This window comes from Hippopotamus amphibius, chromosome 7 (genome assembly GCF_030028045.1).
Source record: "Hippopotamus amphibius kiboko isolate mHipAmp2 chromosome 7, mHipAmp2.hap2, whole genome shotgun sequence".
Classification (NCBI taxonomy): domain Eukaryota; kingdom Metazoa; phylum Chordata; class Mammalia; order Artiodactyla; family Hippopotamidae; genus Hippopotamus; species Hippopotamus amphibius.
Genome location: NC_080192.1, coordinates 52,072,521 through 52,090,520, shown reverse-complemented (window position 1 = coordinate 52,090,520; position 18,000 = coordinate 52,072,521). Strand labels below are relative to the sequence as shown.

The 18,000-nt window shown below is 38.4% G+C and overlaps 1 protein-coding gene across 1 annotated transcript in view; it reads left to right on the top strand.

Moving 5' to 3' along the window:
• Window positions 1–18,000, top strand: part of TBK1 (TANK binding kinase 1) — a 36,298-nt gene continuing 18,298 nt past the window's right edge. Inside the window, exons 1-6 of the mRNA XM_057742172.1 lie at window positions 1–259; window positions 2,707–2,824; window positions 6,397–6,537; window positions 10,279–10,408; window positions 12,506–12,687; window positions 17,035–17,195. Coding sequence (XP_057598155.1) covers window positions 2,738–2,824; window positions 6,397–6,537; window positions 10,279–10,408; window positions 12,506–12,687; window positions 17,035–17,195 — 701 coding nt within the window. The 5' untranslated portion in view covers window positions 1–259; window positions 2,707–2,737. The remainder of the gene's footprint in view (window positions 260–2,706; window positions 2,825–6,396; window positions 6,538–10,278; window positions 10,409–12,505; window positions 12,688–17,034; window positions 17,196–18,000) is intronic.

The following is an 18,000-nucleotide window of genomic DNA, read 5'->3' as shown; positions in this document are numbered from 1 at the left end:
GAGGGTGTGGATGGCGTCGGACTCGAGACGCCTCCCAGCCTCCCGGGCCCTCGCCACATAGGCTCGGGAGCCGGCCGAGGGGCCAGCCCGCGCAACCGAAGCCGAGACCCAGGCCGGGCTGCCGCGCGTGCGCAAGCGCACCCGCGCGCCGGCCGTCGGTCACGTGGCCCCCGGCCAGGGCTCGCGAAGCCGGAAGTGGCCTGAGGCGCCAGGAGGCCGCGGGAGCCCGCTGGCGGTGGCGCGGCGGAGACCGGGCGCGGTAAGCCGGGCGGGCGCGGGCGGAGTAGCCGGAGCCGCGCGGCGCACGGGCTGCCGAGCTCGGCACGGCCGGCGCGGAGCGCTCCCGCCCCCTGTGGGAAACTGGAATGCTGAGTCAGGGCGGAGGCGGGGCGGGCGGCCCGAGGAGCCCGGCGGGACCCGAGGCCGAGCCCTCCCGGACCCTGGCTGGGTGGACGCCGCCTCCCGGGCGTCCGGGACGTGCGAAGCTGGCCGGCACGCTCGCGCCGGCCCTTCCCCTGCGTCTGGACGCCTCGGCCCGCGGCCGGCGCTGTGACCTGGGCCCTGCCTGGTCTGGGGGCGTTGGACACCGAGAAAGAGGATGTGTCCGTTACCAGCGGTGGGCCCTGGCCGCCCGCACAGGCGGGAGGCCCCTTTCCCTTGGAGTTAGACTAGCCGCTTTTTACCCCTCGTTCCGAGCGTGGACACGGTTGGCGGTGCTTAACTCGTTTGATTTTTCAGACGATTAAAAAGACGTGTCATTAGGGCTTTAGTGATAGCAGCGGGGGTCGACTCACCGGAAGCTAGAAGCGGAGGACCTTTTTAATGTGCACGCGTAATGCCAATTACCAAATGTTTGCTTTGAGAAATGGCTTATGAGTGTAATTTCCAATCCGTTTCTTCCCGGGTATTTTCAGTAGGTGGCCTCAAAACAAGTCTACCCAATAATTGTCGAATGCATGACCAAAGACCTATTCTTTTCACTGTAGAACGTTGAGTATAGTATCTGTTTAATACATGATTCACGTAGTGCTAGAGTTTGGAAATCCTGGAACTTTGTCCATACGCGGCGTCACTCAGCCTGTTTTCATCTGTGGACAAATGGTAACTTTCATTTTGGACAGTACAAGGAAGTAGACATAAGGCAAGATCACCAGTCTCGTACTTGTTGAGTGCCTGCCTATATTGTGTCAAAATTTCCGAAAGATTTATATGGCAAGCACCTTCTGGGTCTGCTGAGTCATGTTTTAGCATGCTGTTGTTGTGGAGTTATTGGAAGATAGTTTCAAAAGACAGTTCCCCATCATTGTGACACCGTTGTTTAACATCTGCATATAGAGGGCAAATATCTTAGCTGATAAATGTGTTTTATATTACCCAGTAGGTATGTATAGGTACTGATATTATCTGCTAATTATAGTTATCTCAAGCAGCACAGTTACATTAATTAGGGAAGCTTTTCATTATTGAGAAACATTTGAAAATATTATTGAAAAGATATTTGAGAAGTTTATTGTCTCGGTAGCTGACAAATGTGTATTTCATATTTTGAAAAAAGAATCTTATTTTTATTGCTTATTGCCAATAAGTTGTTGTATGTAAAATTCCCTTATCTGAATTAGATGGGTAGTAAAATTATATACATTTATCTTAGCATATCAAAGATTGGTGAGATTTGGACCCCTGGCCATTCTTTGTGTTTTTAACCCTGCTTGGAATATTGGCAGTCATTAATTCATTACTGAATACCTAGTCCGTTCTAACTTATTGTGAAAAGATATTAAGGTCTGTTTTGATTAAACCTGACAGTACATCAGATTTAAGGTGGCATGTTGGGACAGGTGTTTATGCTATTTACCATACCTCATTTTTATTCCAACATGGAGCGCAAATATTTACAAAATCCTTGTAGATATACAGTTTTTCAATATTGAAGGACAAAGCTAGGGGTGGTGCCTTTTTTTTTTAATAGATTATTTTTTAGAGCAGTTTTAAGTTCACAGCAAAATTGAGCAGAAGGTACAGAGATTTTCCATATACCTCCTACCCCTATACATGTGTAGCCTCTCCTTGCTTATTTTTTAAGACTTGTTAATATTCTCAGTATGTGTATATTTATATACTTGGAGGTTGGAGAAACTATCCTTAAGTTAATTTCATAATTTGTTGCTGAAAGGTCAGCTTTGCATCCTGATTGTCAGGCTCTGTGTAGATGAAATTTTATGTTATGGAAGTGTTATGCAGTGGCCACAGTTGTTTTTGTTAGTGTTGCCCTGCCCTTGAAGGAAACAAAATAATTTTTTATATATTTCTGTTGTATTTTACCTTATTAATGTATCTTAAAACACTTCAAAATATAATATGTCATTGATTAATCTTTCAAAATATTTTAAGGGGGTAAATAGCCATTATCACTTTCATTGACAGAAACAGAATTAGAAAGGAAATAGATGTTTTTTCAGCCTTATGAGTAAGTGAATTAAATTGAGTGTATAAGATGTCATTGGTTAATGTTTTTTCAGAGCCCATGCAGCATTTAGTCTTTAACATTGCTAGAAAGATTTTTTTTTTTCTGGACTGTTTGTGCACTTTGATTCATAATAAATAATAGATGATCTTTTTTGAGACTAAAAATAGCTAACTAACATTTGTTTCTTATGTGTATTATTCCCTTAAAACAAACATGCAATTTTTTTTCTTTTCTCTTAGTATAGCAAGAGGATTGCCTGACCACGCCGAGATGCAGAGCACTTCTAATCATCTGTGGCTTTTATCTGATATTTTAGGCCAAGGAGCTACTGCAAATGTCTTTCGTGGAAGACATAAGGTTGGTACAGAGAGTACTGTGAAAGTGCTGTATATGTAGTTTTCTGAGACGCACACTTATACTAAAATGAGATTTGGTGGTTTTGATTATTTGGTCTAAAGAGAGTATGTGTTTTTGTGGTTGTTTAAGGTATAGCTTGTGTCAGAGGCAGTATCTAGCCAATGGCGGCAGAGGCCATGTGTTGGAGAATGGAGAAAAACAGAAGTTTGGTTGAAAAAAGGAACTGGGGAAGATTAGTGTTGTGCCTTTTGGTTCTTCCCTTGGCCCAGTTCTCCCATGGTAGTGAGTGATCTCACTGACAGAGTTCAGCGTGGCAGTGATTTGGGGTAGGAGGTAGTAGAGGGAGGCATGGTGAGGAGCAGATGGATGTTTTTGAGGGAAACTCACAGATGATTCTGCTGTGCTAAACTAAGGCTTCATGAGTCAAACAGAGTAAAACAGCATTCTACAAAGTAGACTGGAGTAAAGTCAGGTTATTAACATGGAGCTCTGGTTTAAAAGGCTATATCCTGATATGAGGTAATCAGAACTTGTTAGTGCAAGTGAGAACAGAATAAAAGGGCTAATCCCGGAGGCATTTTAAGAACTAAAAAGGACCTTGTGTCAGATTCTGTATTGGAGGATAAAATGAAAGATAATTAAAGTCATTTAAAAATGAAGAAAATTAAGATCATTAACGTTTCTATTCTGGGAAGGAAGCTGGAAAAATAATGGAATAAAAACATCCTTTTATAATGTAAATAATCATCCACTAGTTTTTCAGCACAGGAGTGCTAAACATTTTAGTAAGGTGGAGTTTCCTTATATTTTTCTGTAGCCTTGAGACCACCTGTCAGTTCTGTGTGTGACAATGAGATAAGCATTCACGGGGGGTGAATTTCCTCTGTGGCTCCTAGAGAGTGAATCAGAAGTGTCGTACAGCTTTTAGCTTTTTTAATTCAATTTAGAATTATCCACACATCCTGGTCCTTGATCAGATTCATAGTGATCAGCCTTGGATGTTTGTTTTTGTTCTATGCACTGTGCCAAGAAGAGAAAATGGGTGGCAGCACCAGATTTAACAGTGAGATACATCTGACCGTCTGTCTTCCCGTGACCCAAATTAACTTAACAGACTTTAATAATCACTTGGTATGTGTCAAACACTGTGGTGGATCTAGTGATTTTAGTTACAGATAATGTGCAGTTCCTGCCCACAAAGAGTTTGGGGTTTAGTAGCAAGGTGGCATTGGAAGGAACGTAAATTAGAAACTGATGGAGTGGCAGGTAATCAGTAGTGATAGGAATTGAGGGAGGCATATTTAAAATGCCTGGCACCAGTAAATATCTCACATTTTCCGGTCCTCTTTCCTTACTTGGATATCCAGTGTCCTTCATGTAGGTGCCTACACTTAGACACTCTGTAAATGCTTGTTGACTGAAAGAATAAATTAATGAATGAGGACAGAGTAGACAACCCTAAGACAACCTGAAGTTCTCCTTCAAAGGAAGTAAAAATGTTCTTTTTCCAGTATAGTTTGAAAGCCTCAGATAAGGATTTGAGCGGCATAGTAATTGACTTAAAATATTGGTAACACCCAGTTTAGTGTTCAGTCTCTAGCAGTCTTCCCTGGGATGTGTTTTGAGAAACCATGTTTGTTCTCAGTGACATCAGTTTCAAGGGTTTAGGACTACACCCCAAAAATCCTGCTTGCTCATAATAACTGTTTGTTTAAGGATCTTTAATTGTAGTAGCTAAATGCTTTTATGTTATTGCTCAGAGTGACCAGGTCTCTAAGTTTACTATTTGTTTCTCATCAAAGTATATTACCTACTTAATCTGTCTCTTTTTCATTAAGTTACCTTGAGCTGCTACTGTATGTGGGTGGGTGTATATGTGTGTGATAACTGAGGTGAAGCTGAAAGGGAGAGAGCTGTAGGAAGGACGTGTTGAGCTGCACATCGTATATGTATGTACACGTGGATCTCTATTATAATGCTTTGACTTAGGGACAGTGCCTGATAGGTGACTGTGCAGCTGAATAGAGGGAAAATGGGACATTCCTACACATATCCCAGTGATCCACAGGTATGATCGAGACTACAAAAGGTTGGAAAATACTGGCCTTGGTCACCAGTAGGAATCTCCTAATTTCAGACTAAGTTTGAGATGAGTGTCCTCAAGAAAAATCTCTCTGTTGGGTGATACAGATTTGGCAGTGTCCTTACCCTGGCTGATCAAATGGAAAAACAGTGTGATTGAGCTCTAGTTAAATTGTTCCATTTTCATACTGTCTTAAAACAGTTAATGGATCTTTTCCTCTGGAAAGAATATATGTGTATTTGGTATGGGGGGAGCAGGGGAGAGAGGGAGGAGTGATCACATCACACAGATGGTGGTCTCCAAAGAGTGATCTTGAAGAGTGAGATTGTGATGCACCTAAATGTTTTTAAGAGGATCATGAAATTTTGAGGTTAGGGGGGAGGAGGGTGGTGGCTGTAGGTGGTGAATATGTGTGGAATGGTGTAGAGAGGGCTTCAAAACAGGAAGAGCACAGAGTTCCTAAAGATAGCCATGAAATATCTTTAGGCAGGGTGTACTTGAACCCCAAACTCATAGAAGAAATGAATGCTCTGTCCACTAACTCCAGCCAGGTTCAACCCTGGATTGTGGGAAAAGTAAGGTTAAACTCAGAGAATCTGGCCTGAGTGATTGGAAGGAGGTGGGAGGATCTGGAAGAGAGCCTCAAAGTAAGGTTTATTAAATGAAGACCATGAGAATGTAATGTAGACCTGAAATTAAGCAAGTATTTTGTGCCTCTAAAATTCCCTCCCAGCTATGGCTGTGCATTGTGATTCTGTGTTTGATTTACTTCAGTGTGCCGTGAGAGTGTGAGAGTTGGTAGAGGGAAGCAAGTGTCTTTGATCCTGTAGAAGTGGCCTGTGAAGCAACCAACCTGCCCTAGTCATCTAGGTGAAGTTGCAGAAAGTTACCCAAGGCAGCAGTGGCGCAGTCCAACAAGGATGGTCTGCTTTAACCCTGCTCTTCAGCTCCCACCTCCACATGCGCATATATACACATTTTCTCCAGCTAGGGAATCTTAAAAGTTAATTGCCTTACTTTGAGATGCTTACTAAAAACTTCGTATGTGGAATATAATTTTTAATCTTTCTTTTCCTGTTTTGATTAGTTTAAAATTATTAGGCCCTGGAGAAACCCTTGTGAGTTTCACTTTCTATTTCTTATTCAAAATATACGTTCACATTTGGTACTGTTAGAGCTCTTCTGATAGGTAAATGACTATCTTTGGCACATGTATCATAATGGAAGCTTTATTTATAATATTAAAAAAAATAGCCTTTTCTACATTCCAAAGCATTCAATTTGAAAGAAAGATTGAGCAGTTGCTTGATTTATTTTAGCTTAAAAAAAAGGTCAAGAGTCTTAGTACAAGCTACCTATGCTTAAAAATATTCAGGGTGTTCTATAAAAAAGATAAATTGCTGTATCTAATTCTAATGGTACCTTTTTTATCTTTATCATATTATAAGTAATATTATAAATAAATAAAACCTTTCTTTCTTCTTCTTAGAAAACTGGTGACTTATTTGCTATCAAAGTATTTAATAACATAAGCTTCCTTCGTCCAGTGGATGTTCAAATGAGAGAATTTGAAGTGTTAAAAAAACTCAATCACAAAAATATTGTCAAATTATTTGCTATTGAAGAGGAGGTAAGTAGTCAAGCTTTAGCTAACCCTGTCATGTTTATTGTAGTTATTGTGATTCAGGAGAAATAACCTAATGTAAAAATTGTTTTATAAACAGTGGGTTTCTTAATAGTGAAAATTGGGGCTCATACCACCAAATTTTTATTCTCAAAGATTCTTGAATAGATATAACAATGGAAATTAAGTCTCATGGAATCAGAAAAAGTAGTATAAGAAATAAAAGAATATAGAATATGATTACCAATGTTATTACTAAAAACAAAAACTAAGTGAAATTAAATTGACATAATTATATAAGGATCAAGGAGAAAGTCAAACAGTACAAAGAAGGATACAAAATAAAACCCTTGGAATCCAGAGAATAATATATGAAGTCCAGCTGTAAAGGACAGAATTGGTTTTAGTGCGAACCAGTGAAAATAAAAATGTCATTAGATAAATAGAAATCCCATTAGCATGGGTAATCAATAAAATCACACCTTTTGAAGAACAGTTGGGCACTTTATACTCCTCATATCAGTGATTTCATTTTTAGTGGTTACTTCTTAGAAAGTGATCAGAAATGTAAATTATAATTTTATGCACTCATTGCCACCTTGTTTATAATAAAGAATGGTTAAATAAGTTAGAACGTTTGATGGATAGTTACCCAGAGCTAGCTACGCTCGCGATTAAGAGCATAGCCCTCCAGACTGCCAAGTCTATTCAAGACTTCTGATAGGAGCTGCACAGGAGTTTGGCAAACTGCACAGGCAGAGAAGTCCCCACCAGACTGCTCGTTCAGACACGAGCTGCAAGTTCAGCAGTCACCGGGGCTATCTTCCCTTAAGACCAGCCGACTACAAATTCAGGGCTTCCCGTGATTCCCCTCAGATTTGATAATTTGCTGGAATGTTGAATGGCTCAGAACTCAGGAAAGCGCTGTACAGTTGATCTTCAAACAGCACAGGTTTGAACTGTGTGGGTCCACTTATAATAATGTGGATGTTTTCCACTAAATATGTACTACAGTACTATATAATCTGAGGTTGGTTGAGTCTGTAGATATGGAACCACAGATACAGTAAAGTTATATGTAGATTTCTGACTGCACGGAGGGTCAGCGCCCGTAACCCCTGCTTTGTTCAAGGGTCAGCTGTACTTACAATTACATTATAATTTATATTTTAGTATACCAAAAGGATATAAAGCAGAACTAGCCAAAGGAAGAGATCCATAGGGCAGAATATAGGATCGTTCCAAACATGAGTCTTCCTTGTCCTCAGGGATACATTGTTCTTCTGGCATTGATGTATGACAATAGCCACAGAGTATTGCCAACCCTGGAAGCTCACCCAAGCCTTTGATGTGGGAAGTATTTATTGGGGCTCAATCACATACTGCCTGCATGGCTGACCTTTAGTCTCCAGCGCTTCCCATAGGTTCTGGCTAATACTGTTAGCCTCCATTTCCTGTGGAAGTCGGAACGGATGTGCATGTCCTAAGATCCCCATCATAAATCACATTGTTAGACTGTCACGTGGCCAAAGCCCCCAGACAAAGGCACTTATAGTAGATAGGACATTCTAGAGGCCTAGGGAATCACCTCCCAGTAGCCAAGGAGGTAAATGACTATCTTTGGCACATGTATCATAATGGAAGCTTTATTTATAAAGCCAGACCTCTCTGACTAAAATTAATTCTTTACTACACAGTAGTTAAGTGGTAATAAAAAGAGAGATTTAACTAAATTTAAATCACTTAAGAGCATGCTTACGTATAATGTTCTGTGAGAAAATCAGTGTTAAAAATGTATATACAGTATAATCTTGGTATATACAGTATGGTATACAAAGTGTTATGTGTCTATAATGTGATTTGATACGTAGAAAAAAGACTATGTAATGAGGTGGATAGACCTAGAGACTGTCATACAGAGTGAAGTAAGCCAGAAAGAGAAAAACAAATACTATATGCTAACTCATATATACGGAATCTAAAAAAAAAATGGCACTGATGAACCCAGTGACAGGGCAACAATAAGGATGCAGATTCAGAGAATGGACTGGAGGACATGGGGTTGGGAGTGGGGGGCAAAGGGGAAGCTGGGACGAAGTAAGAGAGTAGCATAGACATATATACACTACCAACTGTAAAATAGATAGCTAGTGGGAAGTTGCTGTATAGCAAAGGGAGATCAACTCGTTGATGAGTCAGGACAGGGAGGGTGGGAGGGAGGGGATATGGGGATATATGTATAAATACAGCTGATTCACTTTGGTGCACCTCAAAAGCTGGTACAAGAGTGTAAAGCAGTTATATTCCAATAAAGAGCTTAAAAAAAGAAAGAAGAAAAGAAAAAGTATTGAGAGGGAAAAAAAAAGAAAAAAGACTGAAAGGAGACACACCAAAATATTAACATAATTATCTCTGGGTGGTGGGATTATGTGTATTTTTCAGATTTTCAGTGCATCAACATTCTATTATTTCATTATTTAAAAACAATTACAGTTTTTTAAAAAAATCATTTCTTTTATACTACTCATTAGAGAAATTTAAAATATTTTATGGATGTAATTTGGGGATATGTAGAAAGAATTATAAAAGGAAGAAAGGATAAAAAGTTGGAGATGAATACTGGATTTAAGTCTCATTCACATTTTCAAGTTTCTGAAATGGGCATGTATCTTATAATCAAACTATTTGTAATTTCATAATACTTCTTTTTCTCTGTAAAGCTGTTATTAAATTGATATATCTTATAATCATTGGTACATTAAAATTAAGGTTTAAAACAGATCAGCAGTGCAGATTTATATAAGCAGACTAGAACTTTGCTGCAAGAGGACCACTCAACTCTTCTGCCACCTTTTTTTTTTTTTTTTTTTTTTTTACTATTTATTTGTTTATTTTATTGGCTGTGTTGGGTCTTTTTTGCTGTGCGCGGGCTTTCTTTAGTTGCGGTGAGTGGGGGCTACTCTTCGTTTTGGTGCACGGGCTCCTCATTGCCGTGGCTTCTCTTGTTGCAGAGCACGGGCTCTAGGTGCGTAGGCTTCAGTAGTTGCAGCACATGGGCTCAGTAGTCGTGGCTCATGGGCTCTAAAGCGCAGGCTCAGTAGTTTTGGTGCACAGACTTTGTTGCTCCGCGGCATGTGGGATCTTCCTGGAGCAGGGATGGAACCCGTGTCCCCTGCATTGGCAGGTGGATTCTCAACCACTACACCACCTAGGAAGCCCCTCCTATTTGTTTTTAAGGCTAGAACTCAGGGAACTTCCCGGCAGTCCACTGGTTAGGGCACCACTCTTCCACTGCAAGGGGCATGGTTCAATCTGTGGTTGAGGTGTGGCCAAAAAAAAAAAAGGATAAAACTCCATTCTTTGGAGTAAAAATGCTTGTCACAAGAAGAATTTCAAGTGTTTTAAGAGATTCGTTAGAAGAATTAACATCCTAAATATACTGTTATGTATTAGAAATTAAATCTTATTTTGAAAGAATGATTATAACATTGTAGCAGTGATTTTCTAATTAGCCTCAGCCAGCTTTTACTGTGGTTTGTCTTCAGAGACAAATCCAATTTTAATACAAATTTAGAAGACGCTAATTCTCATCTGTACAGTCAACAAATTTAACAAACCCCAGGTATAAAGCACTTCAAAGTGTCTTCATTATTGTAGTAAATCCAGCTTTTAAATGAAATCAGGTAAGTATTGGCATATAATATTTATTTTTTATTTTGAGTCCTAATCAGTGATTTTTTTTTTCAGACAACAACGAGACATAAAGTACTTATTATGGAATTTTGTCCATGTGGAAGTTTATATACTGTTTTAGAAGAACCATCTAATGCCTATGGACTACCAGAGTCTGAATTTTTAATTGTTTTGCGAGATGTGGGTACGTTTGTTTATATGATTATTTATGTGTGTATATATAACTTAATGACAAGAATTTTGAAAAATAAATTTCTTACATTCAGAGCCAAAGACCTTTATAGAGTGCTTTCTTAGATATGACACCAAAAGTGCAGGTACAAAAAGAAAAAAAATAGATAAGTTTCATCAACATTAAAAAGTTTTCTGTTTCAAAGGACAACATGAAGTAAAAAGACAACCCATAAAATGAAAGAAAATATTTGCAAATCATGTCTGATGAGGAATTTTTATCCCAACAACTCAGTAATAAAAAGGCAACCCAATGTAAAAATGGGCAGAGATTTGATAGACATTTCTCCAAAGAAGATATACAGGTGACCAACAAGTATATAAAAAGATCATTAGTCATTAAGGAAATGCAAATCAAACCCATAAAGAGATGCCACTACATACCCACTAGGATGGCTAAAATCAAAAAGACAAAACAAAAACAAGTGTTGGCAAGGATGTAGAGAAATGAAACCCTCATGTGCTGTTGGTGGTGGTATAAAAATGTGCAGCCACTTTGGACAACAGTCTGACAGTTCCTCAAAAGGTTAAACAGAATTACCATATGACAGCATTTCCACTGGTAGGTGTTTATCTTAAAGAATTTAAAATATATCCACACAAAAACTTGCACACCAGTATTTATAATAACAAAAATAAAGGAAGTAACCCAGTATCCATCAACTGATGAATAGATAAACAAAATGTGGTATATCCATACAATGGAATATTACTTGTTTGTAACAAGAATGAAGTCGTGATACAAGCTGTAATATGGATGTATCTTGACAAATTATGCTTAGTGAAAAAGGCCAGACACAAAAGGCCACAGTATTTGTATGATTCCATTTATGTGAAATGTCCAGAATAGTCAGATCCATAGAGACAGAAGCCAGAGCAATGGTGGTCAGGGCCTTGAGGGGAGGGTGGAGTCGAGGAGTGACTGCTAATAGACAGTGGGGGTTCTTTTTAGCATAATGGAAATTTTGAAACTGGTTGTGATGGTTGTATATTCTGTGACTCTATACTAAAAACTACTAAATTGTATACTTTTAAAAAAATGAGTTTTATGATAGGTGAATTTTATCTCAATAAAGCTGTTATTTAAAAAAAAGAATATGGCAACCAGAGGGAATATTGTCTTCTTGGAAAGAAATGAATCAATATTTGAAGACTAGGAAAAGCCCAGTGATAAAGAAAGTATGAGGTTAGTGGGAATTCTTGAATTTGACACTGGAAGCAGTAGAGACTACTTAGGTGAGGGTAAAATGAAAGAGAAGCAATATATGCTACAGCCTAGTAAATCAAATAGAAGTTATAGAAGATTGATGCTTTCCTAAGTATACTGGTAGTCCTCAGTTTTCATAATTGAATGTTGATACTCCTAAACTTATTTTTATATGTCATGCTTGGACATTCATCTGTCAGCTGTCAAACAAATGTTTCAGACTATCACTGTGTGACACTGCATGTCAGTTAGTCCAAACAGTTTAATTTCAGCAATTTTGCCACCTTTGCCCTTAAAAAAAAAGGGAAAATGGCATTTTTAGAATAGCACTAAGCATATGAGACATTATTTTTGTGGAAACAAGTCTGACACTTCACCTCTGTTACTTTTTTTTACTGTGTTATGTATTGAGTCCAATTTACTTTTCTGTGGAATTGTTTTCCCAAGGTAAAAATGTAAAATTGTGGTGAAAGATTATCTTTCTTGGGAATCTTCATTCTTAAATTTAGGCAGATGGCCCACGGTTATACAACCAAAAGTAATTCAGGAAGTCGTAAGCTTAATACTATTGTGTTCCATTTTCTTGTTAGTATTTAAGAGGTTGGATTTTTCCTTAGACCATATTGATCCTTATCATTCTAAAACTCCTCAGTCTCAAACATGAAATACAAGATATAAGTATAATCTATTACTTCTTTGATTAAAATGACTTTGGACCAACTTATGTAAAAACTTACACTGAGTGAAAATGAGTTAATGTTAATTAATGAGTCTGATGCACACACACATATATGCATAGATACCTACATTATGATTTCCTGTGTTTTATATTTATTGTTGAAGTGGGTGGAATGAATCATCTCCGAGAAAATGGCATAGTCCACCGTGATATCAAGCCAGGAAATATCATGCGTGTAATAGGGGAAGACGGACAGTCTGTGTACAAACTCACAGATTTTGGTGCAGCTAGAGAATTAGAAGATGATGAGCAGTTTGTTTCTCTGTATGGTACAGAAGAATATTTGGTAAGTCATGTATCACTAATAATTTTATTTAAAGAAGCTGGATATATTGTAAATGTGGGTAATTGGTCAATCAATTCTCTATGAAATGTCTTAACTTTTATGGCAAAAATTAAATTTTCCATTCTAATGAATATGGTATGTTACAAGGAATTAGATATTGGTTTCTAAGGGTGTTATTTTCTGTTAAAAATTCTTAAAAGTTTTATAATCTCTTAATTTTACTGCTATACATCTATATTAAAAGAAAACTGTACACTCCAGAAGCATCTAGCTAGTAAAGGATTTTCTTATTTGGATCAGAGCAGTTAATACGTTACAAGCTTGTTATAATACTATTCCCTGTAGAGCAGACTTCATTATAATTCTGAAGCAGAAGATTCTCTTCAGGGAGGTCAGTTATTGAAAGGCAGACCATTGTTAGAAACACACACACAGAAAATGAAATGCCTCTAAAAGATCTAACTTGAAATGCTAGAAAACTAGAAAAGCTCTGTGGTTGAAACAGTTTATGTAGGTGTGTTTGTGTCATTAGTAAACACTTGAAACACTTAAGAAAAGATGCTTAAAAATCAGTGTATTTAACATGTAATAAGGAAGTTTATAGTAGATAGCTATCACTAATTGCTCATGGCTCTGGGTTTTGTTGTAAAAGTCTTAGAATCTGTGACTTTTTCCAACTTGATTCTGCCATTGTAATCTTATAACATGAATTAAGTCTAGCTGCCACTATACCTTTATTCAGATTATTCTAAGTCTGCCATGAGTCAAGGTGTCTTGACTTGTTCTATCAATATTTAACCCCAAATTAATCTGCAGTTACATTTTGATAATCTTTGTTAAGAGTACCTAAAAATGGATTACATTCATCCAGCAGATATGTATGTACCAGACACTGTTCTAGGAACTGAAACGTCTGTGGTACGTGATTTCTGCTCTTATGGAACCCACAATCTAGTGAGGACGATAGACAAGTAAATAAGATAAATTCACATAATTAAAGTGTTGGAAAGACAATAAGGTAATAAAATAGTGACTAGCAGGAGAAAGATAGCTAAGGAAAGCCTCCTTTCAATCCTAAGTGAACTGACACCTAAATGATAAAAAGAAGCAATTAACTGCAGAGGCCTTGAAACAAGAATGACCTTGGATGTTTGAGAAACAGAAAGGATGACAGAATAGCTGGAATTTAATGAGTGAGGAGGCAGGTGGTAGGAGTTGGAATTGGAGAAGTAAGCAGAAGCGAGCCAGAGCATACAGGCTAGTGGTTTCTACCCTGTATGGTCACCCCATTTTTATAATAAATGTTTTTACAATGTTCTTTTCAGTATCTTGAAATGAAATTCTTAGATAATATAATCAGTCTGCATACCTGATTAAAAGAATAGCATAATATCTTAATAATATAAAGGAAAATACAATAAAATCATAGATATTTAATATGTAAAAGGTTAGGAACAACTTCACTGGCAAACAACTTAATCAGACACTTGCACCTGTATAGAATATCACCTCCAGCGCATGTGCAATGATAACTTATATATTGTATTGATGAGTCACATAGCACAATCGTTGTGTTGTCACTGATATGATTTTCCAAAGCAGTGAATAATTCTTGATAAAGTTTCTAACTAAACAAAGTAGATTTACATATAGTGTATTCCTGTAGCTACAAAAATACTGTTTACTTTATGTACAAAAATACATAGTTTGTATATAAAATGAAGTGAGATCATTATGAACAGACTTCTTTCCTGCACAGATATCTGGCAGGATATTCAAAAGTCATGCAGGATGTCAGAAGCTTATTTTTCAGAACTGTTTCATATTCGACAGGATGTGTCTCATCTCTGGTCTCTGCCCACTAAATCCCGGTAGCCCTTCCCAGTTACTGTGATGACCAAAAGAAACAGCTGTTCAGTAGTACTAGCCTTCATGAGGTTGACCCCGATTACCAACTGTCAGTCTTTCACATATTCACCTAGGCCCACAGGTTAGCTTTTGCCTTTAACAGACTTTTAAAATGGAAAGAACAGAACATTAAATTAACTCCAAGTCCGTGCTGTTTTCTTGGCTGAAATTTTACTCTAATCTACTTTCCTATTTCAGATTATGCCCAGCCCTGTTTTCTAATACAGTACACCAGCAGTTATAAAATGAGACACATAATAACCTAAAGCTCAGCAATCTAGAAATATTTCTATATTTAAATGAAAAGTTTTCTCATTTTGGAATTCCCAGGCCAGATGTTGAATCGTCTCCTTTTTATGTGTTAAGGACCAAAGGAAATGCCTGCGTTTTTTCTTCTACCATTTTTAATACAGTGGCTACCTTAATAATATAACCTGAGAACTTGCAGTGGGTTTGTCCTTATGCTCCTATCCCAGAAGTGGAGGCCCAGGCCCAGCAATACCGATTCCTACACAAGTACAAGTCGCACATTTGGGAGAGAGCCAGTGGGCACAGATACATCAGACCAGCATGTGTCAGGCCACTGTCAGTCAGTCACTGCCTAGGGAAGGCCTTCCAGCGGTACCAGTTAGGCAGTATATTATTGCACCTTTTGAGGAGGTCCCCCTTTGTCTCCTTCTAGAATTGCTGTATCTCCTCTTCCCAGGTTGGCGGCCTCATGTTCCAGAAGATATCAGGCATGTCCAGGTACTCTTGGCCTCTTCACAGCACCATTAATACACTTAGTACCAACTGCTAGGTCAAAGGTCTGGCTGGCGATTCTTTGGACAGTAGTTGCTTTATGTGCTGTGCCACAGAACCAGCAAAACCACCCAGATCCTGTATATCTGGTAGGCATGTTTGGACACTCACTTTAAGCTCCTCATGCTTATCACCTCTTCTGATTTCTCATTAAAATGTATTTCCCAAAAGAGTCCCACTCATCCCCTCAAAAATAACAATCCAGGGCTTGTGACCCTTTGAGAGTCAGATTCATAAACTGCATCATTTAGAAACACCCTCCCAGAAGTGTTACCTGCATTGGTTCACAGACCCTTGGGCCACTGCCAAATACCACAATGTCATAAGACATTGTTCTGGTTTGGAATCATTTGGGAGATGACTCTACTTTCGTCCAGAGTACTCTTATAGCTTTATCTTCCCAAAATCTTAAAGTTCCAGTGCATAACTTACATAAAGACAGATGTTACAAGGCTAAGCGTGTATGACCTCTGGTTGTCCTCTGCAGAGCTTAATGTCCATCAGAATCTCTGTCTGGATCTGTAAGCTCCTAAGCCAAGCCCTGTAAGTTCCATCTGTTCTCCACAACTGTATCATAGTGTCTTCTGTGCTTACGGACATGTATTTAACATCACACCAGCTACTTATCTGAGTTGCTGTAATCCCCCAATGTACCTAGTCAGGCCAGTCCTCTGAATTAATTCTAGAAAATTAAATTTTCACCTCAGAGCCCATATGACTTGCTCAGGTGGATTGCACGTGAGAGATGAGGGAGAGGAATCAAGGCTGCCTGATATATTTTGGGTGTGAGCAACTGGGTAGATGATGGTACCATTTACTTAAAGGAAAGGGATTAGAAGGAAACAGGTTTGAGTCGGAAGACCAAGGGTCTGTTCTGGATACCTTAAGATTGAGCTACCTGTTAGACATTCAGGAAAACAGTAGGATGTATGAATGCAGAGCTCAGGACAGGAGATAGTTCAGGGAGTTATCAGGATATAGGTAATATTTAATGCCATAGGCCTGAATGGGAGATGAGGAAATGAGGCAGTTGTAAGTGTGGACAGCTGTTTTGAGTTTTGCTCTGGAGGGAAGCAAAGAATTGAATGATAGCTACACAGGGTTGTAGGGTCAACTGGGGGTTGTTTTTTTTACATGGGAGATATTAAAGTATGAGTTTAAGCTGAAAGGAATGATCTGTTAGGGGGACTTCATGCATAAAATAAAAGAGATAGTTGCAGGAATTGATTTCCGGATTTGGTGAGATGATTTGGTGAGATGATATGATGAGCCCCATAGCACAGGCGGAGTAGTTAGCGTTTGATAGGAGCAGTTCCATTGTAACTGGAAAGTAGGCCTGACTCTGGACACAGGTTCAGGTAGGTTGGTATTTGGTAAAGGACATAAGGGAGAGTTGATCTCTGATTGCTTCCATTTCCTCATTGAAGTGTGAAGTGAGGTCATGAGAACTGAGGGTCAAAGGAGGTGGTGTTGGAGGTTTGAGGAGAAAGGGGAAGATGTGAAATAGTCTTTTCAGATTGGGAAAGTGAAATTATTAGGAAAATATAATAGAATTTCCAAGCATTATCGAATACCCATTTTGTGTAATATATTATAGAAGACAAGTTAGTAGCTTTTTCTTTTCTTTTGTTTTTAAAGCATCCTGATATGTATGAGAGAGCAGTGCTGAGAAAAGATCATCAGAAGAAATATGGAGCAACTGTTGATCTTTGGAGCATTGGGGTAACATTTTACCATGCAGCTACCGGATCACTGCCATTTAGACCGTTTGAGGGGCCACGTAGGAATAAGGAAGTGATGTAAGTGGTTTCTCCATCTAAAATTAGAAATAATTTTTTAAAATGTATCTATCTTATTTTGTTTCATCATGTTAGAGGGGTACACTCTTGAAAATTGATCGAGCCATCATTTCTGATATTTTAAACTATTTGGTTTTTTAATAAGAATGCAGCCTTATGAAAGTGTATAGGCATACCGTTTCATGCTTTGTTTATCTTATGTACAGAGTATGACGGGCATCCAGTCTTTGGGCCGTATTAAAAATGTACTGCTTTCTGAGAAAAACAAATATCATATATTAACACATATGTACGGAATATAGAAAAATGGTACAAATCAGTCAGTTTGCAAGGCAGAAATAGAGACACAGACGTAGAGAACAAACATATGGACACCAAGTAGGGAAAGCGGGGAGGGTTGGGGGGAATGAATTGGGAGATTGGGATACCAAATTGTACACTCTAAATATATGCAGTTTATTGTATGTTAACTGTATCTCAATAAAAGGTCTTAAAAAAAATGTACTGCTTTCTAGAGTTTATTTCAGCACACTGTATATTTAGTTCTCTTTGTGTGCTTATCAGGCTTTTTCCTCCATATAACTAAAAAAAAAAAAAAAGTACTTCTGGGGAGTACTAAAACCATTACTAGGTCAAAAAGAAATATGGTTCTTAGCCTGAACTGACCTGATTTCTTTAACCATTTCAAAAATAACATTTAGTGTAATACTACATTTTTTCTAGTGTTGCAGTTTCAGTCCAAAGCCTGAAGGCATTTTACTAGCACATTATATATTTTTGTACAGCCATAATTATTAGGAAATAA